At 56.7% G+C, this 26,390-nt stretch overlaps 1 protein-coding gene across 5 annotated transcripts; it reads left to right on the top strand.

Annotated features, from left to right (window-relative positions):
- The first annotated feature begins 270 nt into the window (after positions 1-270).
- On the top strand, positions 271-26,390 carry ADGRE5 (adhesion G protein-coupled receptor E5). 5 transcript variants are annotated; one of them, XR_009463888.1, is made up of 21 exons: positions 271-373; positions 6,482-6,529; positions 6,749-6,910; positions 7,739-7,894; positions 8,550-8,705; positions 10,033-10,167; positions 13,092-13,235; positions 13,803-13,849; positions 14,392-14,484; positions 14,796-14,952; positions 15,396-15,509; positions 15,626-15,858; positions 16,660-16,836; positions 17,526-17,717; positions 18,490-18,710; positions 19,952-20,018; positions 20,338-20,429; positions 20,712-20,880; positions 21,333-21,416; positions 22,108-22,408; positions 23,426-26,390. XR_009463888.1 is itself a non-coding variant. In XM_059732386.1 (20 exons), the coding sequence occupies exons 1-20, from the start codon at positions 346-348 to the stop codon at positions 22,132-22,134; spliced, it is 2,475 nt and encodes an 824-aa protein (XP_059588369.1). In that variant the 5' UTR covers positions 271-345; the 3' UTR covers positions 22,135-26,390. The 5 variants fall into 5 exon arrangements, 4 of the variants coding, with proteins under 4 accessions (XP_059588369.1, XP_059588368.1, XP_059588371.1 ...); XM_059732386.1 differs by having other exon boundaries at positions 6,749-6,883; positions 22,108-26,390; XM_059732385.1 differs by having other exon boundaries at positions 22,108-26,390.

Here is a 26,390-nt window from a genome sequence, read left to right as displayed (position 1 = left end):
ATTTAGTCCCCCGACCACCTCTGTCGGCCTGGGCCGAGGCCAGCTGGGTTAACAGCTCCGGGCGGGTCTCAGCCCAGCCCCCGGCCCGGCACTAGAGCTCCTCTACTCCCAGGCGTCCGGACTTCCTAGCACCAGTCCGGTGGGGGCGCGGACAGGACGCCTGGGTTCTGTCCTCTGCACCTCCAGGTCCCAGCTGCGCCTTGTCTTGCCCCACGGGGTAAATCTACCCCACCCGCCACAGCAGAGGCCCCGCCCCGCCCCGCCCCGCCCCTGTCCCAGCCCGCGCCCGGCGCTGCCCAGTGTTACTCGCTCAGTGTGCCCGAGAGATCGTGTCGCTGAGCCGGCATGGACCGCGGCCGCCGCCTGCTGCTCGGTGAGACCCGACCCGGCCCGGCCCCCCGATCTCTCCGCAGTTCCCTGCCATCCCGCACCCCCCCCCAACATGCCTTCCCCCAATCCCAGTCCCCCACTCCCTGGACTTTCCCGCTCCCGGCCTCGATCCTGGATTCCCTTCCCGCCCCCGCCGCGTGCGCTCCGATCCCGGGTCCTGCCCCCACGCAGTGACTCCGGTTTGATCCTGGGAGAAGCTGGTTCCTGCGACCGCCCCTGACAGCTCCGGAATCGGAGGGACCCAGGCGTCCGCGATCTCGGTCCCTTCCCACGGTGACTCCCTGCCCTGGTGGGGGAGTTCGGGGAAGCCAATGGGGACGAAGGTGAATCCCGGACGCCTGGGTCGTCTCTAGCTCTTGGCGGGGAGGTGGGGCTGGGGACCCGGACGCCTGGGTTCTCTCCCCAGTCCTGTCTGGTCGGGGTGGGTGGGCTAGGGGCTCGGACACCTGGGTTCCCTTTCCAATCCTATGGGGTTGCGGGGGTACTTGGATGCCTGGCTTCCTTGTCTTGACAGCTCTACTGGGGGGTACCAAGCTCTGTCTCCTGCTCCCCCCTCCCCACCCGCCTGGGGGGGGCGATGACGGGGGGGGCGCTGATGACGTCAGCAGCTTGGACTTTATTTGGCTTTTCTGGCATGTTTTGGTGCCGTTAATAATCTGGCGCTTCCTGTGGCGCTGGGAGGGGGAGGACACTTGGGTCTTCCCCAGCTGGGGGCTATGAGCCAACCCCCGCATGCCTCAGTGTCCCCTTATGCCTCCAGGCCCCCATCAGCTGGGGGTGGTTCTCAGGTGCCATGGGGTTGGGGGGAAGCAGGTCTCTTGGGTTCTTTCCCAGCCCTGTAAGGGGTCCTAAGCAAACCTGCTGGGTGCCTGCTGGGAGGGGCTGGGGGAGCACATACCTAGGTTCTCTCCCTACTCTGCGAGGGGAGTGGATCTTGTGGGGAAGGTGGGTGCCTGGATGTCTGGGTTCTGTCCCCAGCTCTAGGAGGGGAGTGGGGTCAATTGGTTAGAGTAGTGGAGGGTGTGAGGGGAGCACTGGGCACCCAGACACCTGGGTTCTCTCTCTAGCTCTGTCCCTGCTTTGGGCTCAGTCCCTTCTCCAGCTCCCTGCCCATTTCCCCTCCTGTTGGCCATTCTTGGTGGGATTGTTAGGCCCCAGCCCAAGTCTGGGTTCGTGCCCGGTATGCAAAGGCCAATAAAGATACCAGGGGTGAAAGTATAAAAATGATTTATTGCTAGCAATAAAAGGTGCAAGCGGAATAATCTCCCAAGACAAGTACAAGCACATTTAATACTGAGCCCCTTATATACCAGAGGTTGAATCTTTATAAGCATCCTTGTTTGCTAATTGGTTATAAAGGAGTGATGCAAGGAGTTCTTTACTGAGCATGTCTCTATACCTGTGTTTTAGTTATGTATCTCATTAACGTACATATATGTTCCATTAGCATATATCTTCCCCGCCTCGGGGTGTGATTTTTAGTATTTTAATGAGCTCTTTGCTCCAGTACCTCTGATTCTGTTTTTTGTTTTCAAGCTTCCTCTATCTAAGACTGTCTGCCCCTTATCATTGCAGATGGGCATTCGACACACAACATTCACTTTTGCTTAGGCTTTGCATAGTAGTTTCTAGGTCAAACCTTACAGGATGGGATGACCCCCCAGGTCTGCCTCCCCCCAGGCTCAGGAGGCATAGGAGCTACCACATCGGGAAGCCAGGTCAGGGGCTTGGATGCCATGGGGGGGGGGGCATGGAGACCCCCAGCTACCCCCCACCCCCAATCTGGACAGACAGATCCCAGTGGTAGCAAGATCCCCCCCATTCCCCCCTCCCCCTTCTGTTAATGGTTAGCCCCAAAATAACCAGGCAGCTGGAGGGAGAAAATAGACCCTGGGTGGAATGTGGGGAGGGAAGGGGGGTGGGGAGCAGGGCAGGTGCTGATTGCCCTTGGGCAGGCAGGGGTTAACAAGGGTGCTCACTTTCTCTGCCTTGGGCCAGGTCAGGTCCTTGGTCCTCGCCCTTCACCCCCCCCCAACCCAGGAGTCCCCAGGAGTCCAGGTTCTCAGGGTCCCCTTTGCTCTAACTGTTTGACCCTGCTTCCCATCTAGAGCTGGGGATAGAACCCAGGTGTTTGGGCACCCAGCAACTCCCCCCACCCTCCACTTTGCTCTAACCCCTATGCCCCACCCCCTTCCAGTGTCACGGAGAGAACCCAGGCATCGGGGCTGTGGATCCCACAGTTCTAACCCACCTGACCCTAGTGCTGAGGGAGGAACCTAGGTGTCCCACCTCCTGACTCTCTCCCTCTTTTAACCTACTGCTCCTGACCCTCACTGCTTTCCCTGAGCAGGGAGAGAACCCAGGTGTCTGGGCTGCCAGGCTCCCCCTACTCTGATCACAGGAATGTTTCTTGCCCCTGCCAACAGGTGACACCAGCACAGCTCCAGGCCCTCCCAGCTCCCAGTATCCTCGCACAAGTGTGCACTAGTGTGAGGATCACTCTCCCTCATGCACTGGTGCCCCCTGGGCATGACCCTGGGCACTCGCACGGCCATGCACTAGTGCCCGGCTCCCCCACACACACCTCCCTGGGCCTTGGCATGGCCATACCCTCTTCTGTGCCCTTGCACACTTGTGCACAAGTGTTGGGCCCCTCACATACCTATGCACAAGTACTGGCCCCCTTGCATACCTATGCATTCACTTGTGCTTGGAGCCCTGCCAATGGTGCCATAAGCTGGGGGCTGCTACTGAGGTGGGGTGCAGGGGTGGGGGGCTGTCACCAGGGCCTTAGTCATGACATGCGGGGGAGGGCTGTGCGATAAGGATTCTTGTGAAAAAGGAACAGCTGCGGCCTGGCAACCGCCCGGATGTTTTCACAACACACCACAGCTGGGAAACCCCTGCTCTGCTGTGGCCCCCAGTAGCTGTGTGTGTGTGTGGGGGGGGGAATGTTGCTCTCTCCCATGTTCTTACTCAGAAGGAGGGAGGGGCAGATAGGGCTGTCCTTGCCTTTCCTGTTGCACTTCTATTAGAAATGTTATGGTAGCCCCTAGCATGTTCCTTTGTGGGAGCTGCACAGACCCCTGTGATCAAGGCCCTGTTCTGGCTGGTAGGCCCCCTCCTCCCCCATGTGATACATGTGACATGGAGAAACTGAGGCAGAGGGAAGCACCCCTTCCCCTTGTGCCCCTACCTTTCTTCCTGCATTTCTCTTAGGAGCATTACAGTGACCCTAGGCTTGCTCCTGGGGGGAAGGGGAGGCTGCACAGATCCCCTGCTTCCTGCCCCAGCCTTTCCCACTGTGCTTCTATAGGAGCATTATGGCAACCCCATGTTGATGGGGGAGGCACTGCACAGACTTCCCCAAGACCCAGGCCCTGCCCCAGCTGTGAGGCCCGCTGCCCAGGTGTAAGGGAAACTAAGGCAGGAGGGAGCCCCCCCCCCCCACCATGACCAATCCAGCTCCCTGGAGCCCCCTGACTCCCCCACACCATCCCCAGTGCTGATGGGGGGAGCCCGGACACCTGGGTCCCCTCCTGACTCTGGGTGGAAGGGCAGGAGGGTGCAGTGGTCAGAATAGGGGTTGGGGCCCCTTTCCCTTACCCCCCACCCCACTCCCAGACTTTCCCAGGGTAATGGTTGGGGACTGGAATCAGGATGCCTAGGTTCTTTCTCTTGCCATGGGGACCCTGTCCCTGCAGCTCTGATGCCTCCTCCCCACACCATGGGCTGGGGGAGCAGCTGGCCTGGGGAGGGGGCACTTATATGAGGCTGGGGCTGGGGCAGGAGGAGGCCAGGGCTGTGCTGGGGGTTATGTTGATACAGCCCCAGCTTGTTGGGGGCAGGGTTAGGCCCACTTCTGTGGGAGGGTCAGAGACTTCAGGACCCCCCATGAACCTGGGACTGCCTGGGGGTGGATCTTGGGGCTGGGGGAACAGGGTGGTCGTTATACCCCAACACTGGCCTGTGGGGGGGTGGGGGCTGGGAGGTTTAGTGTTTAAAGCAGCTGCTGTGGAGGGTAGATCTGCACTGCCCCAATGCCTCCCAGAGCTAGGAGGGAACCCAGGTGTCTGGGTTCCCAGCCCTGCCCTACCCTAACCATTGCCCCCCTCCCCACCATCACCTGGGGAGGGAACAGGCATCTGGGCACCTGGCTGTACTCAGCTGGGGCTGCCAGAGGGCCCCCCCTCTCCCCCCCCCAGTCAGGGAGGGGAGTGGGATTCAGTGGTTACAACAGGATGTAGCAGGACACCTGAGTTCTGTCCCCAGCTCCTGGAGGGGAGTGGGAGTTGGGATAGCAGTTAAGTTCTGGGAGCTTGGACGCCTGAGTCCCATCCCTAGCCCTGACAGGTTGGAGCTGGGGGTGACTGGGGAGCTGGGAGCCTGGATGCCTGAGTCCCGGGACCAGGAAGGGAGTGGGGGGCTGGTGGGTTGAGGGGGTGCCGGGAACACAGACACCTGGGTTCTATTCCCAGCTCTGTGAAGGGAGTGGGGGCTGTTGGGTTGGGGGAGTGAGGCTGGGAGCCCAGGCGCCTGGGTTCCCACATGAGCTTCAGCAGGGAAGCCAGCACCAGGGGGCAGGGCAGGGTGTGGCCGGGCGTCTGGGTTCTCTGGCGCCAGTTCCTGGCACTGTGGACAGGGAAGCAGAAGTGGGAAATGCAGGGGAACTGGTTCCAGCCCTAGAGGGGCACTAAACCCAGATGCCTGGGTTTCCTCCCCAACATGGGAAAGGGAGTGTGGAGGCCTTGTGAGCTGACGCCTGAGTCCTAGCCTCAGCTGGGAGGGGTGGGGGGTCTAGGGGTTCAGCCCCAATGCCTGGGTTCAATCTGTGGGTCAGGCAGGGGATTGGGGTGGGGGTTACAAGAGGTTACAGCAGGGCAGGCCTGGGCATTGGGACACCTGGTTTCTACCCCATTCTGGGAGGGGATGAAAGAGAGGGTGGTCCAGTGGTCAGGGGTGGGAATTGGGATACCCGAGTTCTCTCCCAGCTTTGGCAGGAGACTGATGTGTGCCCAGTTCTAACCCTAGGTCAGGGAGGAGAGCAGAGCAGTGGTTAGAGCTGGTGGAGGGTGGGGGCTGTTGGGAGCCCGGACGCCTGGCTTCTAATCCTAGATCATGGAGACAAGTGTTGAGGGTTGTAGGGAGTGGGGGAGGGGGTGGGTTCTCTCTCCCCACTACTGGTTTTCTAGAAAACTGGAAGCCACAGCCACTTCCCTCTGGGTTAGGTCGGTCAGATCAGGGGGGCGATAAGGTCAGGGAGGGGGCATGCAAACCAACCCCCCCACCTCTGTCCCACACTGGCTTCCGCCCTGCCCTCCCCCAGCCCTGAATCGACAGCTTTCTTCTTCCAACCACAGGCCCTGTTGCCAGGGAAACAGGCTCCAAATACTGCGTGCGAGCAAGGCGCCTGTGCAGGGAGACATCAGCACCTCCCACCCCCCCAGCTTCTTCACGCCCCCCACCCCCAGCCTCTCTGTTCCAGGGGGGCTTGGCCTGGGGGCACGGGGTGGGGGGCTAGGGGCTGATCAGTTTGCTCTGTTTTGAGACCTTTCTCTCTCTGGTGGAAACAGAAGGGGAGTCTGAGGGTCCAGCCAGCAGGGGCAGGGGTGGATGGGGAAAAGAGGAAGAAGGGAAAGAGGAAACAGGACAGGAAGTGGCAGAAGAGGAAGGAGCAGGTGGAGGAGGCAAGATAGGGGAGCATTGAGGGGCTCTGGACAGTGCCCAGGGTCCCTGATTGCAGCCTGGGGGGTCTGTACAGCTCCCAGTGTGGCCGGATTCCAGCCTGGAAGTCCTGGCACTCCCCAGTCTTGGCCTGGGGGGGTCTGTAAAGCACCTAGTATCCCCTGATCCCAGCCTGTGAGGGGTGGGGGAGGGGGGTTGGACACTCACAGGCTGTTGACAGGGCCCCGACCTGCTGATAACAGGGTGAATGCCCTATATCCAGGGACACTGGGACCAGTGGGAGCCTCTAACTGGAGGCCTGGCTGGGATTGAGTCCCCATTGGTACCTATGGGGTTAAATCTACCCCCGAGGTGGGGAGCAGAGGTGTCCGTGCTGACTGTCCCTCATCATGCCTTTATTTTCCAGGGCTGTGCCTGGCACTGGGTTTGTGGGGAGTCATGGTCCATGCTGAAGGTAAGGCTGATGCCGCCCTGGGGGGCCCCAGCTGGGGCATTTAAGCCCCCCCACACACACGCGCTGGAGCAGGAGGAACAGTTGCCCCAGACAGCCCATTGCCCCTTCCTGGGACAGGCCTGAGGCTGCCTGAATTTCCACCCTCCCCACAGCCCTGGCCTGTGCCTCCAGGCAGTGGTGCAGGGCAGAGCCTTCTCACCCTGTTTCCATCCCCTGCAGGTAGCCCTGAGAACTGTCCCGAGATCTGCCCAGAAAATTCCTTCTGTGTGAATGCCACCCACTGTACCTGCCAGTCTGGGTTCAAGTCCCTCAAGGAGGCGCTCTACTTCCTTGGCAACAGTGAAGTCTGCGATGGTAAAGGGGACCCCCAGAGGGGCATTGGTGGGTCAGGGCTCAGCCCCTCTGCCTTCCCACACAAGCAGGGGAGAGTGGGGACTCAGGGTCCAGCTGGGCGAGGGGGCAGGAGTTGCCCTTGGGGCCTGGATGTCTGTGTTCAATCTTCTGAGTCCCACCCTACCACCCCGTTCCCTCCCAGTCACAGCGGGGGTGGGGGGAGGTGAGGAGGGTCCTGGCCCCATCTCAGCACAGAGGTGTTGCATTCAGCTGAGAGTTAGGCCCCCAGACTCCTGGGTTCCATTGCCTGATGGGAGGGACCCCCAGCATGGAGGATGGCAGGTCCTGGGCCCATTACAGTGCTAGGGGACCTGAATGCACAGGAAAAACAGGCTCCAGGGGGCCCAGAGCCTCGGATCCATCCTGGGATCCAAGCCTGGGATTCATCCCATGGAAGCTGTGGGCGGGCTGTGTCTCCAGGGACCCCAATGGGCTCCAGTGCCCAGTGGGTCCAGGTGGGGTGCATAAAAGGATGCCTTTCATCCAGAGCTGGCCCGTCCTACACAGTGAAACCTGTGGCCGCAGGGGGCCCTGTAGCTAAGGGTCTCCCTGCATCTAGCCGCTTGCCACCCCCTCCCCCTGTTGCCAGTGCTGCTGCTGCCTTCTTTGGCTGCTCACCACCCCCCACCCCCCAGCTTCTTCAAGGCAGGGGGCCCCAAAACTATTTCTTGCAGGGGACCCCAAAAAATTGTGGGCCAGCCCTGCTTTCATTCCACAAAGGGGCCCAGACTCCTGGGTTGCATGTTCCTGGCTAGGTCTGGGATGGGGAAGGTTGGGGGTGTTCTGGAGTCTCAACACGTCCCTGGCGTGTTGCAGACGTGAATGAGTGCGTAGCACCTGATCCAGTGAAATGTGGTCCCGATAAGCAGTGCATCAACTTCCCTGGTGGATTCAATTGCACATGTAACCCTGGATTCACGGCTGAGCCAGGCAAGGAGAACTTCACAAATACCAGTGGCACCGTGTGTCAGGGTAAGAACCCCCCCATGCCCCCACCCACCCAAGCTGGGGCTGCCCTGGGGAGCAAGGATGGCTCCAGCCACCACCCATGGACCAGGCCACAGGCATCCCTCATCCTCTGCTGTGGGCTGGGACCTCAGGGGGTTTGTCCAGGGAGGGTGGGGTTCTGGGTGTGGGGAGCTGGGGGACTCTCTCTGTCCCCATGGGCAGGATAAGTGCCCCTAGACTGGGGAGGGGCCATGGGGCCCAGCCCAAGGTGCTTCCCCAACTCTCCTTCCACCCCCTCCCCATCAGGGCAGAGATCACCCCAGTCAGCAGTATGCCTGGTGCAGCACTCGGGGGAGAGTCTCTCCAGGGCCTCTAGACAAATTCCCAAGCTGGGGCTTTCAAGGGTTAACTGGGCCGGCCTGGACATTTCATGCTGGTACCTTGTCACATACCCCCAGTAAGTCCCTGTTCTAGCACCTGAGCCCTTCCCCCCTAGTAATAACATGGGAGGGGGGTCCTGGGGCCATCCCAGCACACAGGAGCCTAGATACAGGTGGAAAACAGACCCTGCCAGTCCATGACACCTGGGTTCCCCTGGCCTGAGCTGGGTTCAGAGGGGGTTGGGGGCTGATCCAAGGGGCATCTCCTGCTGGCTTACCATGTTCCTGATGTGTTGCAGACATAGACGAGTGTGTGACACTGGGGCATGACGCGTGTGGACCCAATGCCACCTGCATCAACATCCCCGGGCGCTACAACTGTGTCTGTGCTGTGGGGTACCAGGCTGATCCCGGCAAGGAGAACTTCATGGGGTCCAACAACAACACCTGCCAGGGTATGCCCCCCTACCTCTGCTGCACTCCCCCCATCTGCTCCTGGGCCCAGCTCCCAGCCTGGAGGGGGCTGGCCCCCTCCTCCTCTCCCCCCCAGCTTCCTACATCTGTGGAGTGTAAATCACAGCCACCTCAAGGTTGGTTTAACCCAGCAGTGGGGATCAGGGATGGGGGAGCCCTTGGGGATCGGGACCTGGAGCGTTGGTGTCGTCTTGGTCCCCGGACTCCTGGATCCCATTGCCCTGGCTAGCACCAGCAGGGGATTGGGGGGCATCAGCATATCCCTGGTGTGTCACAGATGTAGCGAATTCATGTTGGTGGGCCTGAAGGTGTGTAGGCCCCACACAATGCACCAGTGTCTCTGAAAATTACAGCTGTGTCTGTGAGCCAGGGGGTTGAGTCCCACCCCAGGAAGGAGAAGTGTGAGTCTGGGACTCTGGATAGCTCTGGGGTGTGAGTGAGAACATGTGCTGAGGACAGATCCCTCAGCTCTTGATGCTCCCTATAGACCCCCACCAGACCTGGGGCTGTTCCGGAACTCTGGATAGTTCTAGCTGGCACCCATGTGCACCATCTCGACCTGGATCACCCATGCCCCCATCCCCTCCAGCAGGGGCAGTGACATCTGCCCTGTAATCCTGAAAGGGAAAGGAGCTGGGGCAACTACCCACCCCGCACCCAGACATACTCTAGGCAGGTCCCTATTCCAGCACCAGAGACCTAGAAGCGGAAGGGTCCCGAGGCCATCCCAGCACATAGCCTGGATGCAGGTAGAAAACAGGCCCTGCCAGTCCATTCACCTGGGTCCCATGGCCTGGATACCTGGGTCCCCCTGGCCTGGGCTGGGTCCAGAGGGGGTGAGGTGTAAACTGAACCCTCGCACCCCCCTCCCCCCCCACCCGATGCCTTCCTACATCTGTGGGTGTACATCGGAGACACCTGGGGGCTGCTCTAACCTGGGACTGGGAGTGGGGGAGCCCCTGGGTATTAGGCTCTGGAGGGCTGGTGTCTTGGTTCCTGGATGCCTGGGCCCCATCACCCAGGCTGACCCCAGCAAGAGTTTGGAGGGCATCAGCATGTCTCTGGTGTATTGCAGATGTGGACGAGAGATGCTGCTGTGCTCTGTTGGCTTCACTCAAGCTGCAGCTGTTTGGTGCTTTTTACTGACAGCTCCAGGTTTTGTTTTTTTGTACAGACTTTGCTGATTATTTTTTACTGGCAGGAAATTTTACTGACAATTAGCAACCCACCACTACCCGCACCTCCCTACAGGCTGCCTAAGGCCAGGCCTTCTCCTGACCTGACCTGACCTGACCTGTCCCGTTGCAGACATAGACGAGTGCCGGGAGAATGTCAGTGCCTGTGCCCCCCATGGGAACTGTATCAACACCCCCGGGGACTTCATGTGCACATGTAAAGCTGGCTTTGCGAAGAGAAATAAGGGCGAGGCCAAGATCTGCATAGGTACCAGCAACCCCAATGCCCAAAGCCCTGTGATGGTGGTAGTGGGGTGGGGGTGGGTGTGTCTTTGCAGCTGTGGGAGTGGCAGAAATGTTGTGACCTCTCCTGGTGGCCAAGGAAAGGATCCTGGATTGGAGATCTCACAGGAAATTCAGGCGGATTCCCCTTTGGAGCCTTGAGATCTCTGCCAGAAGCACTGCGTGGGGGCTGAGAACCAGCAGCGAAAATGAACCTGACATTGTCCCGGGATTGACTGGAAAGCATCAGAGATTAACAACATTAACAAGGATTCAAGTCATTCCCTCCCTGATGCCACTGATGGGTGTTACTGAAAGAAGAATTACCCAGACAGTTACAATTAACAGTGACCATTGTAATGAATCCTGATGACTGTGTTGACCCGTGCCGTTGTGATTGGTTGAGTGTGGAGATGGCAAAATTCTCCGGAATCTGGGACTTTAACCACGATGTGAACCGGCAGTGCTGGGGACAGTCACGTGGAGAGCTTGACCTGGATCACAGGAACTAAAGGAGCCTGGGGAGCTGCTGTGATCCATCCCCACCCATGAGATTTGCTGGAATCCACCTGGATTCCTGGAATCGCCTAGATCCAGTTGTGATGGGGAGCGGGGTGGTGGCTAGAATCTGGGGAATCCTGTGAGACCGACCAGGATCAATGAGATGAGGCTGGATGGGTGGAACTGTCTGGATTGGAGATATTCATTTTTATGAGTGAAATTACCCATGATTCATTAACTCAAGAGCTGTCCAAGATCTCAGGCCCCAGGGGCCACTTATGACCACCCCCTCCATGCTGCTTGTGGGTGTGGAATTTCCCTCCTGCCCAATCCTCTGTACAGGGCCTAGACCTACCCTTCTGGGGCTGGGGTCAGGGTGTTGGGCCTAGGGGAATTCACCTGGATGCTGCAGTTGCCCTCTTGGAATCATGTGGATTAGAGCAATTAGTTGTGATGGAAGAAATTAACTGGCACAGCTGAAACGAAGGGAAATCAGGGAAGTTTACAGGGATTGCTGGGATGTGAACCCACCTTTCATTGAGATCAGAGAAATTAACCAGGATTGTGTCATTAACCCTGATGATGTCATTAACCAGCAAGGCTGAATTTACTGGAGATCAGTGATTGCAGTGACACTAACCCTGATGATGTCATTAACCAGCATGATGGAATTAACTGGAGATTAAGAGATTGTAGTGAAATTAACAGGGACAGGTATAATTAATGGTGATGATGTCATTAGGCAGCAGGGTTGAAATTCCTTGAGGTCAGAGATTGCAGTGACATTACCGAGGACTGGTGTCATTAATCCTAATGATATAATAAACCAACAGGCCTGAAGTGAAGGAGATCAGAGATTGCAGTGCAATTAATGAGCCTCAGTGTAATCAACCCTGATGATGTCATTAATGGGCCTTCCTGAAATGAACTGAGGTCAGAGATTGCAATGAAAGGAACCAGCCTCTGTAATTAACCTGGATGATGTAATTAACCTGAACTAATTTGAGATTGGTGAAATTAAGGAGGATTAGGATGTAATTAACCTTGAGGCTACAATTACCCAGCCCAGCTGCAGTGAAGTACAACCACTGCACTATGCCTGAATGGCCAGAATTAATTGTGTTCCGTGTAACTAACCTCGATGCTGTCATTGCTGGGCAGCAGTGAAATTCACTGGGATCCAAGATTCCAGGGAAATGTTCTTCTGGATCCACAAGTTCACCTGGATGATGAAATGCACTGGGATTGGCTGAAAGGAGGGGAATGGATGCAACCGACTGGGCTTGCTGCCAACAATTGGTTGAAATTTGGGGGAATTGATGATGTCATTGACTCTGATGTCACTGACTCTGGGGTTATGCCGAGTTAGCTGGTGTCACCTGTCGTGGCTGGGATTCCCTGGGATCCAGGCAGCTGGTGGGGCTGGCTGTGATTGACTGGGTACTGTATCACTGGGTTCCATTTCAAACCAGTCCAGGTCCCTGCGCCTACTGGGAGCTGTTCTTGTCCCCCTGCTCCCATCTGGCTTTTGCTTCTGCTAGCAGCTGGTGCCCCCGGTTCCCCCAAGTCTGTGCCTGTAGCAGGATCAAGCTTGCAGCCTACCAGGGTGCCAGTCCACTAAGGGTGCAGCTCTGGAGCTGGCAGCAGTAATATAGGCTGTTCTCAGAGGCCTCCCAGTCTGGGTGTGTCAGGCTATGGCCCTGCCTTTATTGGACAGCAGCAAGCCCTGTCCCTGTGCAATACTGTGTGTGCACAAGGCTAGTGCAAGCCCCACCCCCATGCAACACCCATGCATGTGTACAAGACTAGTGAGAGCCCTGCCTCTGTAATGGTGCATGTATGTGTACACAAAACTAGTGCAAGCCGTACCCCGTGCAACACCAGTGCATGCAAGTGCACAAGAAGCGCACATCCTACTCCCATGCAACACCCGTGCATGCGCGTGTGACACTAGTGAGAGCCCTGCCCCCCCTGTAACACCAACAGGCATATGTGCATGAAACTAATGCAAGCCCTACCCTGTGGAACAGAAGCATGTGTATAGGCATGAGACTAGTGGAAGCCCTGTCCCCTGTACAATGCCAGTGCATGCATGTGCATAAGATTAGTACACGTCCTGCCTCTGTTACCACCATGTACATGCACATGAGACTAGTGCAAGTCTCCCTGCCCTCGTAATAGTTGTGCATCCCCATGTGACTGCTCACAAGTGTGTGTGGAGGGAACTGTTCACAGGGATTCTAGAAGACCCTGGCAGCAAAGCCCCACTGCCAATTCTGGGGAAAAGAGATCCCATGGCCCAGTCCAGAATTAGTGTCGCCCCTTAGAGAGCACAGTGAGTACCCCCTGAAGACATGGGGCATTTAAAGGGCCAGCACCCCAATTTTTCCCCCCTTTCCTCTTCCCTAGATATTGACAAACGCAAGAGGCACCCTTGCGACCCCCGGGCCACCTGCAACAATACACTGGGGAACTACAGCTCCTTCTGCCCCCCCGACTCTGTCCTCATCTCTGCCAGGGACCCCAGTGCTTCTCACAGGACTGTGTGCAAAAGTAAGGGGGTGGGGCAGGGGCTGAGGGAGGATTTGGGTCTCAGTCTGTCTGGGGGTAACACATGTACAGCCCCTGGTGCACTGGGCTGCCCCCAGCCCAGTGGGGCTGGGGCTCCAAGCCCCCCTCCGGCATCAGAGATGTGGGAGATGGGGGGCTTGGGTAGGTTGCGAGGCTACAGTGGGACCCTGGGTTCCAAGGGTGGGGAGGGCAGCAGCCTGGCGGGTACACAGTGACTTTAGGGTGGGATGCAAATGACTTGCAAATGAGCCTGTTTGCATAGGAATTCTGGGGAGGGGGGGGGTTGTTACTGGGACACCTGGGTTCTTGGGTGGGCGGGGGAGCTCTCCTCGATACACGGAGGAGCCCCAAGGCCCTGTCGCGGGGTGGAGGGCTGGGGGGAGGGCAGTGCACATTTGTGTCCCTGCTGCCCCTATGGGCATTTGAGGCCTGGGCTGCGTGTCCCGGACACCTGGGTTCTCTGTGTGCGGGAGTCTTGGACACCTGGGTTCCGTGTGTGCCTGTGTGCATTTGTGTCTATGAACACACCTGCCCGCCCCCGCTCTCCAGATTTCTCCTGCTCCTCCCTGGAACAGATCCTCTGCCCCAAGGGCTGGGTGAGTGACCGACCCCTCCCCCCCCAACCCTCCCAGGAGGCTGCAGATCTCAGCCCCCTTCCCCATAGGTGGCAGAGCAGGGTCACCCTAGCAGGGGACACCCTCCCCAGCCCCAGATCCCATTACTGTATTCTGAAGTATATAAGCACTCCTTAAAGGAAACCCGAGCCCCAGAACCCACCCTAGAATGTTCCTAGGCCCTTTGCAGCCCAAACGGTCCACAACCCAGTCACATTGGGATGGTGGGGTTGGCTCTAGCTGGGCTGGGAGGTGGCTAGTACCCAGGGGGAAGGCGGGGAGGGGGCCTCACCGCTATTTTAATCCCTCCCCTGTTCCTTTAATGCATTGGGGGTGTTATATTCAGGTGAAACTTATAAACAGGAAAATACAGTAGACCATGGCCCCTCCAGTCCTTGGGGCTGTGAGCCCCCCCACTCTCCCTGCCCCCACTAGAGGGCTTGGAGGGGCCTGATCCTGTCTGCTGACTTCCTACCCCAGTTGTGGCTCCCCTCTCCTCCCCTCCCCTCCCCTCCCCTCCTCAGGATACCCCCTGTGAGCACAAAGCCAAGGTGGAAAACATATGTGGTGCCCTGCGCAGCTGGCTGGATGCCCAGAAGGCCAAGGAGATCCTGAAGGTACTGGGGCTGGGGCACATTGGGCTGTAAGGCGGGGGGAGGGCTTGGGGGCAGGGCCTTTTGCCCCCTCCCCAGCTCCCATCGCCCCCAGTGGCTTAATTGCTTGGGGAAGGTAGGTGCCTGGGGGGGTGTCCCACCTGACACCCTTGAAGCATCCTCCAGGGCAAAAATGCTGGGATTCAGCCTCCACCATCTTTTCACCATGCAATCTGCCCCTCTAGGGGCAGTAACTCCTGGGTTAACCCCTCGGGCCATGGGGCAGGGGCTGGGACATGCCTGGGGGGCTGATGAATCCCTCCCCCCACCCCCAGGACTTCCTGCTGCTGCTGGAGCATGGCCTGGCCTCCCAGGCCCCCATGGAGCAGAAGTACTGGCATGTCACGACCCTGCTGGCAGTAGCTGAGGACCTGATGCGGCTACTGGGCCCTGTCTTGGGCCCCAGCACCACCCTCAATACCAGTGCCTCGGGTCAGTGCCCCTCTCCCTTCCCCCCAGCTCTGTCCCCTACCCACAGTGGGATCTCCCTGCAGTGCCCCCCTGCTGTTAGCTTGTGTCCTGCCCCTGCCTCCACTAAAGCTTGTACCCTGGCCTCTCTGCGGGGGCAGGGGGTATCTGCCTGCTCCCCACAGTGGGAGCTCATGGCTCTGCCCCGCCCCGCCCCACCCCCACTAGGAGCCTCCTGCCCCCCTCCCCACGGGGATTCCCGCTCCACCATACCCCCCTGCTGGGAACCCCTTGACCACCTACCCACTAGGAGCTCCTGCCCCCTCATGAGGTGCCGCCTCTGCTGGGAGTTCCTGCCTGCCTGCCTGTGGTGTCCCCCCACCACCGTCCCACCCCCCACACACATCTTAAAGCCCCTATCCCACCCCCACCTGCTCTAGTACTAACTGCCCTCTCTGGGCCTGCAGAACTGAGCCTGGTCCTGCAGCCTGGGCCCTCTTCCAATGTGAAGTCCCTGCACCTGGTGCATGAGGCCGTGGGGCTGGAGCTGGACTGGGCAGTAGCTGCTGATAAGAGCAAAGGTAATGGGGGGCAGATGTTGGGTCCCCCCCTCTACAGTTGTCAGAGGGGCCTCCTGGTGGCTATGGGGGGATAGCCCCAGAGCCCCCTGATGCCAACCAGCCCTGCCCCATCCCAGGGCCAGCGCTGGCCGGACTGCTATCAGTGCGGGGCCTGGGGAAGGTGCTGGAGGGTGCAGGCATCCAGGCCAAGGAGTGGACTGAGATTGAGAAACAAGTGTCAAAGTGGTCACAAGAGCCAGGTCAAGTACAGTACCGGGTGGTGTCTGAGGTGGCCACCGCCATCGTCGCCCATGAGCAGCCACAGGGGCTGCAGTCCCCCGCTAAGCTCAACTTCACCTACAACACCACGGTGAGAGCCCCCACCCCCTTGTTTCCTGAGGTTCCCCCAATCTGGGACCCCCTATCCCATCCCCCAGGAGTCCCCCAGAGGTGGGAGAGAACCTAGGAGTCCAGGTTCCAAGCTCCCCTCCACTCTGCACTAATTTCCACCGACTCCCCACTCACCTGGGACCCCCCCCACCCATCCCCATGGACCTCCCCCAAACCCTCATGGGACCCCATCCCCTTGCAACTCCCAGCTCCTGGGCCCAGGACCCCCATCCCCACCACCTGGAACCTCCCACCCATCCCACAGGGCCCCCCATGACCCCATCCCCTGGGCCCTCCTCATTTGGGATACCTCCATGACCGATCCCTGCAACCCCCATCCCCTGAGACCCCCCCCCATGCATCCTGTAGGACCTGCCTCACCCAGAACCCCGCCTGGGGCCCCTATCCCCTTGAACTCCTGTCCCCCAAGACCCCCCACTGCATCTCCTGCTCCCCCCATCCAGGACCCCCATTATCTCTACCCCCCTGATCCTCCTTGGGATAGTGCCCTCACCCCTGACCCCCCCCATTCCATCCTTGTGGGACTTCCCCTCTCTTCCCTCTGCCCTGCTCCCCGGCCCCTATCAACCTGTGCCCAGCAGGTAAGGACCACCCCCCGCCGTCCCCAGGTCTCCATCACCCTGCACCTCTTCTCTATATGTCAGATGTGCTGTCACAAGCCTGTGGGGAAACTGAAGCATGGGGACTGGAAGTGGATGGGAAAAGGCAGGGTCCTGCTGCCCACCTGTCCAACCCAACCCCGGCCTCTGGGTGCCCACAGGAGAAGAAGCTGTTCTTCCAGCTGCTGTGTGCCTTCTGGGAGCCCCACAGAGCAGGTGGGCACTGGTCCACGCAGGGCTGCCACCTCCTCCAGCCCCCGGCCCCTGGCTCCCCCACTGAGTGCATCTGCGACCACCTCACCAGCTTCGCTGTGCTCATGGCTTTCTATGAGCTCAAGGTGGGTGACCTCTCCCCATGCCAACCCCAGGGGTCAGGTGGGAGATGGGGGAAACTGAGGCAGGAGGAGGGGGTGGAAGAACTCGGTAGCCTCCCTCAGGTCTTTAGGTTCTGTCTGGCTCCAAACCAACCCACAGACCCCTCTCCCTTCCCGAAGCTGGAAGAGAACCCAAGTGTGCAGGCTCCCAGCACTCCCCTGCGCTGATCCACCAGGCCCCAATCTGTTCCTAGGCTAGGGAGAGAACCCAGGTGTCTAGGTGCCACCACTGCCATCCCTCTTCTCAATCCCACCCCCACAACCCCACTCCCTTCCCCAAGCTGGGAAAAAACCCAGGTGTCCGAGCTCCCTTTGCTCCAACCTACCAGTCCCCGCTTCTCTGCCCCACGCCATGCTGGGCAGAGACCTGGGGGACCTTGTTATCTGAGCAGAGACCCCCCACCTCTCAAGCCACAACCTGAAGTTCTCCAGGTTGCCACTAGAGGCTTCCCTGAGCCAGGTGCGCTCCCCCCCAGCCAGTGGTGATCCCCCCTCCCATATGTCTCAGGCTGTACTTCCCCAGTAGCCCCTGAGCTGTGCCTCCCCCTCCTCATTCTCAGCCTGCAGCACCCACTGTGGCTGCTAGAGCTGCCCCCAGGCTGCAGTTCCCCTTCAGCCACCAGGGGTGCTCCTGACTCATGCTCCCTCCCCAGGACTGGCGGCTGGATGTGGTGTCACGCGTGGGGCTGGCTGTGTCCGTGCTGTGCCTGACGCTGGCTGTGCTCACCTTTCTGCTGTGCCGGTCCCTGCGTGGTTCCCGCACCACCATCCACCTGCACCTCAGCCTTAGCCTGCTGGTGGCACACAGCCTCTTCTTGCTGGGCATTGAGCACACCCACAGCAAGGTATGGGGCGGGAGGGTGCCTGGGGGGCAAGGAGGTACTGGAGGGGGCAGGAAAGTACTAGAGGGCAGGTATAGGGGGAAGAAGGGCAGCAGAGGGGCAGGTACATAGAGGGGACAGAAGGGTACCTGTGGGGTAGAGGGGTACTATGGGGCAGAAAGATACAGGGGACACTGAGATACTAGAGGGCACAGGTCCACTAGGCCCTGCCCCCACCAAGCTCCTGCCCCATGGTACCCCCCACTGGGGGCCTCTGCAGTCAGCTCCTGCCCCCCACCCCTATGGCACCCCTCACTGGGGTTGTAACATCCGGGAATCATTCTTCCTCCCTCAAATACCCCGTGCTGGTATCTGCCTCCCTCCACCAGTTCCTGTCCCCCAACCCCACAGCGCTGCCATGGTTCCGTGTGCTGGGACTGTCCCCCGCCCCCCCCAGTCTCATGGCACTCCCTGCTGGGGCTGGAGCAGCCTGGAGCTCTCTTCTCCCTCACCTCCCCAGCTGTGCTGGGATCTGCCTGCTGCAGTGCCTCCTGCTAGGGCAGGAGCATCTAGGAGCCCCCTCCAGTACCCCCTTGCTAGGATCTGCCTATCTCCCTGCTTCTGCCCCCCCAGCTCCACGGCACCACCTGCTGGTCCCCTCCCCTCTTCCTCCCCCCCCAACCATTGCCCCATGGGTGGGGAGGATCAGGGCCCAGCTGGTTTGGGGTGGGGGGCAGCAGGGCTCTGTGTCCCCCTAGCCAGCCCTGACCCCCACTTCCTGCTCCCCACCCCCCAGGTGGGATGTGCAGTGGTGGCAGGCCTGCTGCACTATGCCTTCCTGGCTGCCTTCTGCTGGATGTGCCTGGAGGGAGCTGAGCTCTACGTGCTGGTTGTGCATATCTTCAAGCCTTCATCCTTCAAGCGTGGCTACCTGCTGCTGGCTGGCTACGGGCCCCCCGCCCTCATTGTGGCCATCTCGGCTGCTGCCTTCCCCCAGGGCTATGGCACTGAGCGCCAGTGAGTTGGGGCAGGGGCCAGGCTTGCATGAGTTCATGGGCATGAGGGTAGTAAGCTTGTGCATATGTTTGCAGTATGTAGGGGAGGGGCTTGCACTAGTGTGTGTGTGCACTTGTGTTCCACAGGGTGAGGGCTTGTACTAGTGTGTTTGTATGTGTGCATGTGTGCATACTTGGGTGGAATGGGGTGAGACTTGCACTAGCATGTGCCCACGCTTTTGTGGCATGGGAGTGAGCCTTGGATTAGTGTTTGTGTGATTGGGTGGCATGGGGGTGGGGCTAGCACTAGTGTGCGTGCATGCTTGTATTCCATGGGGGCAGGGCTTGCACTACTTTGCATGTGTATGCTTGTGTGATATAGGGCGAGGCTTGCACTACTTTGTGTATGTGTATTTCATGGGAGTGGGACATACACTACTACACATATGCTTATGTAGTATGGAGGCAGGATTTGCACTAGCATGTGTGCACATATTTGTGTGGTACAGAGATGGGCTTGTAATACCATATGTGTGTCTGTGCGTGGCACAGGGACAGGCCTTACACTAGTGTGTGTCCCCACATGCTTTAATTCCATGGGTTGGGGCTTACACTAAGGTGTGTGTATTTTTGTGTGGTACAGGTTCAGAGCTTGCATGGGGGCGAGGCTTGCACTAGCATGTGTGTGCAGGCTTGTGTAGCACAGGGCTGAGACTCATGCATGTGCCTGTTGGTAGTGCATAGGGGTGGGGCTTGCACTAGTGCATGCATGCCCACATTTATGTTGCACTGGGCAGGGCTTACACCAGGTTCATGGAGGCCCACATCAGTGATGTGCTGGGGTGGGACTTATACCAGGCTTATGCACATGTTTGCAATGCACAGGGGCAGGGCTTCCACTAGTGTGAACTCACATGGTTCAGGCAGTGATTGCACCAGGCCTGTGCAACACAAGTGTGTGTGGGGGGTGCACAAGGGTGGAGCTTGCTCCTCTCGTACATGCATACACTTGTGTTGCATGGGGGCAGGGCTTGCACCAGATCTGTGCATGTATGTGTTGGTGGTGCATGGGGGCGGGGGCTTGCACCCCTTGTGTTGCACAGGGACAGGGCTTACAGTGGAGTTGCTCGTGAAAGACCCTCCCCTGCACTGGTGCAAGGTGTGCGTGCACAGGGACCAATGTGGGGTGCTGATGAGCTTGCATGAGGGGTTGACGCACTCTGGTGGCTGGTGAGGATTGATTCTCTGTCCTCCCTGCCACAGCTGCTGGCTCTCCCTGGACCACGACTTCCTCTGGAGCTTCCTGGCCCCCGTCTGCCTCATCATCACCGTGAGTCTGTCTGTCTGGGGTCACTCCCCGGTCCCTTTGTGTGTCTGTCCATCTGTCCCACTCCAAGGGCTGAGAGCAGTGACCTGGGGGTGGGGGGCAAGTTCTACCCTCATTGGCTCCTGAATGACCTGCCTCCTGCTGGCTCTGTCCCACCCTCATTCCTGGCCTTGCTCCTCCTCCTCCCCCCCAATTGTTTATCCCACCCTCACCCCTCAGGTGAATGCCCCGCCCCCTCCATTGTACTGCCCCCCATGGCCTCCCCCTCCTGCTGGCATGGCCCTGCCTCCAGGCTGCCCCCCCATGCCTTCTGTCCCCCTAGGTGAATGCTGGGATCTTTGTAGTGACCGTGTGGAAGCTGGCGCAGAAGTTCAATGAGATCAACCCTGACATGAGCCGCCTCAAGAAGCTCCGGTACCTGGGGGGGGGGCAGGGGCTGGGTGCCAGCAGTGGGTGCTGAGTGCTGGGTGCCCTAGCAGGCAGCTACTGGCCAGGGCCATGGCCCCAGGGTGGTGGGTAACAGTGAGGGAAGGGGAATAGGGAGGAGGGCAGGAGCAGGCTGGGGCGTCCTGGGCAGTGAGGGCAGGACTGGGCTGATGGTGACAGCTGCTGCCTGGCAGGAGGTGGGTCTGGGCTGGGGGTGAGGGCAGGTGCTGGGAAGAGTGGCAGGTGCTGACTTAGTGCCCTCCCTGGCAGGGTGCTAACAGTGACGGGGCTGGCGCAGCTGTGTGTGCTGGGCACGGGCTGGGTGCTGGGGCTTTTCCAGTTTGGGCCACACACTCTGGTGCTGTCCTACGCCTTCACCATCTTCAACGCGCTGCAGGGATTTGGCATCTTCCTGCTGCACTGTCTGCTCAACAAGCAGGTCTGCCCCCCCACAGGCCTGATCTGCCCCCCTACAACCCTCCCCACCCCACAAGCCACCCAACAACCCTGGCCTGCTTCTGTCCCCTCCATCCCTAAACATCCACCCATGGCTCTGAACACACCCCAGCACACTCAGCCTGTTCTTGGCCCCCCAATACCCCCTGGTACCTCCCCCAGGATCCCCCTGGCCTACTCCTGCCTTCCTCAATCCTCCCCTTCTCCCCCCTCCCCCAAATATCTCCCCTGGGAGCTCTGGTCTGCTCCTGTCTCCCTGATTCCACCCCGGTTCCCCCACCCCGGCCTGCTGCTGCCCCACCCATTCCCCTCCTCAACCTTCCAAATCCTTTTCCCACAGCACCTGGTGCTGGGGCAGGAGTCACTCACAGCTCTCCCAGCCACTGAGGTGCCCCTGCTCCCCCCTCCCCTGCTAATGGCTGCCCCTTCCCCCAGGTGCGGGATGAATATTGCCGCTGCTTTCAGGTCTGCCGCAGGGACAGCAAATACTCTGAGTTCTCCACCACCAACAGCACCAGGGTGAGTGCACCCCCACCTCACCCCCCACAGCCCCCTGACACCCCAAGCACCACGCAGTTCAGCACGACCACCCCAACACCACTCAGTTGAACAGGGCCCATGCTGTGCCCACCCAGCCCCCTCTGACATCACCAACATCAGGCAGGGAAGTACACCTGCCTGCCCCCTGCCCCCAGTGGGAGGCTGAGATGCCCTAGTAAGGGCAGTTGGGACTCCTGGGTTCCCTCCCAGCTGTGGTGGGGGGAAGTGGGGGTGACTCTGAGCCAGGTGGGAGCAGGGGCGATGCATGGGGGGATGCATGGGGGTGCACATGAACCCCCTGAGAGTGCTGGTGCACCCCCTGTTAGGACGTACTCCCTGTTTAGTTGGCGGGCAGGGGGGAGCGCCAGTGCCCCCAGTGCAAGCGCTGGTTGGGGAGCGGGCTGTTAGCAAAAGCGGAAGCTTTTATGGTGAGTGAGATCGGCCATGTGGGGGACTCCCCCCTGGCCAGTGGGATTGGCTGCTAGGGGACCTCCCCCCACCCCTCCCCCGTTTTTGGGATGGAAGTGGGTTGGAGCAAGGCAGGGGGAGCAGGGAACCAGACACCTGGGTTCTCGTCTTTGATTCCCAAGCTTGAGGCTTGGCGGGGAATGGGGTAGTGACAGGGGTGTGGGGGCTGCTCCCTCCACCCTCATGGCTCTGCCTTCCCTAGGGGCTGCGGCAGGAGTCTGGGATGTAGCCACTGCCTGGACATCACCTCTGTTGGACACGCCGCTTTGCACAGGATACCTCGGCTTGACCACAGCTCATGGGGGCACCTGGCCTGGACTTCTCTTCCCCCCAAAGGGCAGCAGAGACTGGGTCCTGCCCCAACCTGCGGGGGGTGCTTTTCCTTCCTCCCCTGTGGCCTACAGGGGGTGCTTGACTCCTCCAGATCCCTCCTGGATACACTGCCATGCCCCTAGCCCTGGACCCCTGGGGCAGGGCAGGGGGCCTCCTTGGGTGGTGGTGTGGTGAGCATGTTTGTTATTACCCTGAAATAGAATAGTTTTCTGATAGCATATTGTTAGGTTAACAATAATTACAATAAATTCTGAATTATTGTAAAGCTTGAATTATTGTTAACACAGGTTAACAATAATTAACGAGTCTGCACCACCTTTAGAACAACAGAGATAAAAAGCGGCAAAAGCCACCTGTGAAAAAGATGGAATATGGCAATTGCCAGATAAAAGGATAGTGCTACCTAAAGCAGCCCTTAGACCCGATCTACAACAGCTCCATCAAAGCGAGCATTTAGGTTGTGAAAAACTTGCCACTATCACTAACAGGCTGTTCTATGCACCCGGAGTCTACCAGGAAGCAAAAAGGCTTTTAAAACACTACAATATATGCAAAAAGTTTAATATCAAAGGAAAAAAATCAAGACCCCCCTGGAGCCCACCCCTGGGCTTACACTCCCTTTAAAAGACTACAAATAGATTTTGCTGAGATGCCTAAAAACAATGGATACAAAAACCTCCTAGTAATTATTGACCAACTCACAGGGTGGGTAAAAGCCTTCCCCACCAGAAGAGCTACAGCACAACTAATAGTAAAAATGCTCCTTAATAAAATTATACCCAGGTTTGGTCCTCCACATATCATTAAAAGCGATCAAGGATCACATTTTACTGCTGACATAAACAAAACACTGGCCAGCTGCCTAGGAATAAAATAAAAATTCCATACCCCTTGGCACCCAAAAAGCTCAGGACACGTAGAAAAAATGAATCATACTCTGAAACAAAAATTAAAAAGCTATGTGCTGAAAGCGGGTTAAAATGGACTAAGACTCTCCCACTGGCTCTTATGTCCATCAGATCCACCCCCAGGAAAAAACTAAAGCTCAGCCCTTACAAACTGCTGTTTAGACACCCTGTCCCCCAACACTTCCCCTTACTACCGGCTCACACTTCTTCTCTTTTAGACAATAAAGGACTCACCTCTTATATTTTATCTCTACAGTCTCAGTTAAAATCTCTCCATAGGTATGCTGCTTTAAGCCAACCCCTCCCTGCGAATGTCCCAGCACATCGCATCCAGCCTGGAGACTGGGTATATGTAAAAACTTGGAAACGGTCTCCCCTTGAACCTAAGTGGCAAGGACTGTATCAAGTCCTCCTCACCTCCCACACCGCCATAAAAATAGCAAAAAAGGACAACTGGATTCATTATACTCATACAAAAAAGACAAAAGTTTCACCAGAGCTCAGGATCGGCTCCAATGCAAGCTTCCCTGACCTGGAAAAAAAAAAGCCAGAAGACGACGACTGTGGACTTCGCGGGAGCACCGCACGCCCACCTGACCGCGACAAGGGTGAGCCAGAAACAGACGAAAAAATAAACACCTCCTGGACCTACAGCCCATTAGATAATATAAAACTCAAACTAACCAAGGTCCACTAATAAACTGTCACCCTTTTGGGGTCCTGCCCAGCCCAGAGAGCACCGAACTCCAAGTACTGCATCCTCTAGACACTTTTGAATCAGCTAAAACTGAACACTTTGAGACTATAACATGTCCCAAAAGATCAGTTATTGGAGCTGCAGGGTTGTGCATACTGTTTGTGCTGATTTTGTTATAATATGGTTTTTATAACTATGTTATTTCTAATCTTTCTGTTTGCTGGAGAAATAAGTCTTTCACAGGGGTCAGCTATAGCTACCAGTTGCTGCAGATGTGCTAATCCTGGTGCCCGAGGTTTTCCTGTCTGGATAAGCGATTCAATCAAACTCTCTGATATAGACGGGAAGGTCAACATTGCCCGTTGGTATCCTCCCTCACATTGTTATAGTTCAGCAGAAGTTCGGGTATTTACTTATGGAACAGAATATTGTGTAAAGCCTAGCCACCCAGTTTTCAGACAATTTACAGAGTCTCCTTAGGCTAAGACTACTCTTAAACCTACTGTTGCCCATATCTCTGATAATAATATGTACCTTAAATATGTTAAGAGAGCCGCTAAAGCAGAAAACCAAAGTAACTGTTGGGTGTGCAGTCATTTTCCTCTCCGCACCCAAGGAGGAATTCCCATGACTCCCATCCCCTTGGGCCCTATCGAGTCACTTTTAAACCCCTCTAATAACCAAGCTTGGGACCAAAGTCAGCAGGAATTCCTTTTAGTAAAGCCTGTTGTTGGAGATTAGTGTTTCTATATAAACTGCTCAGTATCAGACTGCATTAATTTAGACACAAGCATATGTCACCACTATTTTACTAGTTCAAGTGGAGGAGACTGGCGTAATAATAACACAGCAACTCCTACCTATTGCAGCTCTTACAATGATTTCTACAACAGCAAAAATTTAACCAAGGGCACTAATCCTATCTACACCCCCATCTCCTCTTTAAATAATACCTTGTGATATTGTTTATACACTGATACCTCCCGGGAACAATGCTTCTTCAATAAAACTACAAATCCTTCCTTTAAATCAAAGGGTAAACGCGGGGTGCTAGAATTAAAAAACGGAGGCCAAATACCTCCTAAGTATTCAAACCTTGCTGCTTTAAAAAGACAATACTGGGTCTGTGGCTCCCACGCCTACCATAAAATCCCTGCCAAAGGAAAAGGTATCTGCTATCCGGCAATGCTAAAACCCTCTACGTCCTTCGCCACGCACCTTCCACGGGGCAGGTGGCAAAACAAGAGGGATTTACAAAAAAGCCGTGATATGGTAGACAAATATCAAAAAGCTCAACTTACCAAGAAAATATTACTCAGGTGTTCCCTTGCAAGTATGCTCCCAGAAATAGACACTGTGTGTCTTAAAAAATTTACATTATGCCTCCAAGCTGTGATAAAAATCATGGCTCACTAATTCAGCGAAGGTCAGAAAGACCTCTCAAAGGCCGTTGCTACCTTGGCTGACACCCCAAAAAAACTCCGACAAATAATAATTCAAAACCGTATAGCCCTTGATTTTCTCCTCGCTGCTCAAGGGGGAGCTTGTGCGGTTATCGGACCAAAACGTTGTGTTTGGGTTAACAGCTCTTTTACAATAATACAAACCCACCTCAAAGATACAGCTGTCCATATCCAAAAAGCCGAAGATGTAGCTAAAATCCCCAAAGATGCATCTCTTAGCTGGCTTACTAACTGGTTCTCTTCCCTTACAGGATGGCTTAGACCTTTTATGCTAAGTATAATTGAAATAGTTATAACTATAGTCTGCCTATTATGTTATTTCCAGTGTTTATGCTCTCTAAGACAACAGTTTATGCAAAGGCAAGTAAAAATGTATGGTCAGTTTGTACAAATATCCAGCATCAATCATCAAAACCTAACCCCACAAGAAGTTAAATACCTAAAAGTGTGTTCCAAAATTCCCTCTGGAAAATTAAAACAAAGGGAGGACCTGTGGTTAGCATGTTTGTTATTACCCTGAAATAGAATAGTTTTCTGATAGCATACTGTTAGGTTAACAATAATTTGGATTATTAAGAAGTATTAGCTTTACAGCTGAATACAAGGCATGACCTGTGGCCTAACAATGCAGCTGACCACAAGGCACAATGATAGCTAAGCCTTTGCTTGTGTCAAGTAATCATTTTAACCGTGTTAAGCATTTTCTGAGTTAAAAAGTGGATCTGTGTCTGTGTGCTGAAGAATCAGCTACAGCAAAAAGTAAGATAAGACAGGGAAGCCATTGTTCTGGGTGCAGTGGTTGTGTCCTTGAGAAGTATCTACTACTGTGTAAGGTTTTGCTAACATATTATAATGTTACTGTTACTTAACTTTTAGCTTTTAAAAAAGTGCTAGTTCAGCTTAATAGAAATATGCTGTTATAAAGATTTGTAAAGCACCGACCAAATATTGCTTTTTTGTTAACCCTGTAAGTCTTGCCTTATTGTAATAAGTATAAAAGATCGCCTCACCCTTTATGGGGGGCCATTTTGCCTTTTGCTCGCATTATGGTCTTTGCTGGAGCAAATAAACAGCTGTGTCTTTA

The sequence above is a fragment of the Alligator mississippiensis genome, chromosome 8 (assembly GCF_030867095.1).
Source record: "Alligator mississippiensis isolate rAllMis1 chromosome 8, rAllMis1, whole genome shotgun sequence".
Lineage (NCBI taxonomy): Eukaryota > Metazoa > Chordata > Crocodylia > Alligatoridae > Alligator > Alligator mississippiensis.
Note: the sequence above shows the minus strand (reverse complement) of the source record. Positions and strands in the feature narration are given on the sequence as shown.

Excerpts from the sequence above, each read along its gene's own strand:
- ADGRE5 (XM_059732385.1), top strand. The coding sequence starts at position 346 with ATGGACCGCGGCCGCCGCCTGCTGCTCG. Across the intron at positions 10,168-13,091 it reads CGAGGCCAAGATCTGCATAG|ATATTGACAAACGCAAGAGG; the intron begins GTACCAGCAACC and ends CCTCTTCCCTAG. Across the intron at positions 14,953-15,395 it reads CCTCAATACCAGTGCCTCGG|AACTGAGCCTGGTCCTGCAG; the intron begins GTCAGTGCCCCT and ends CTGGGCCTGCAG.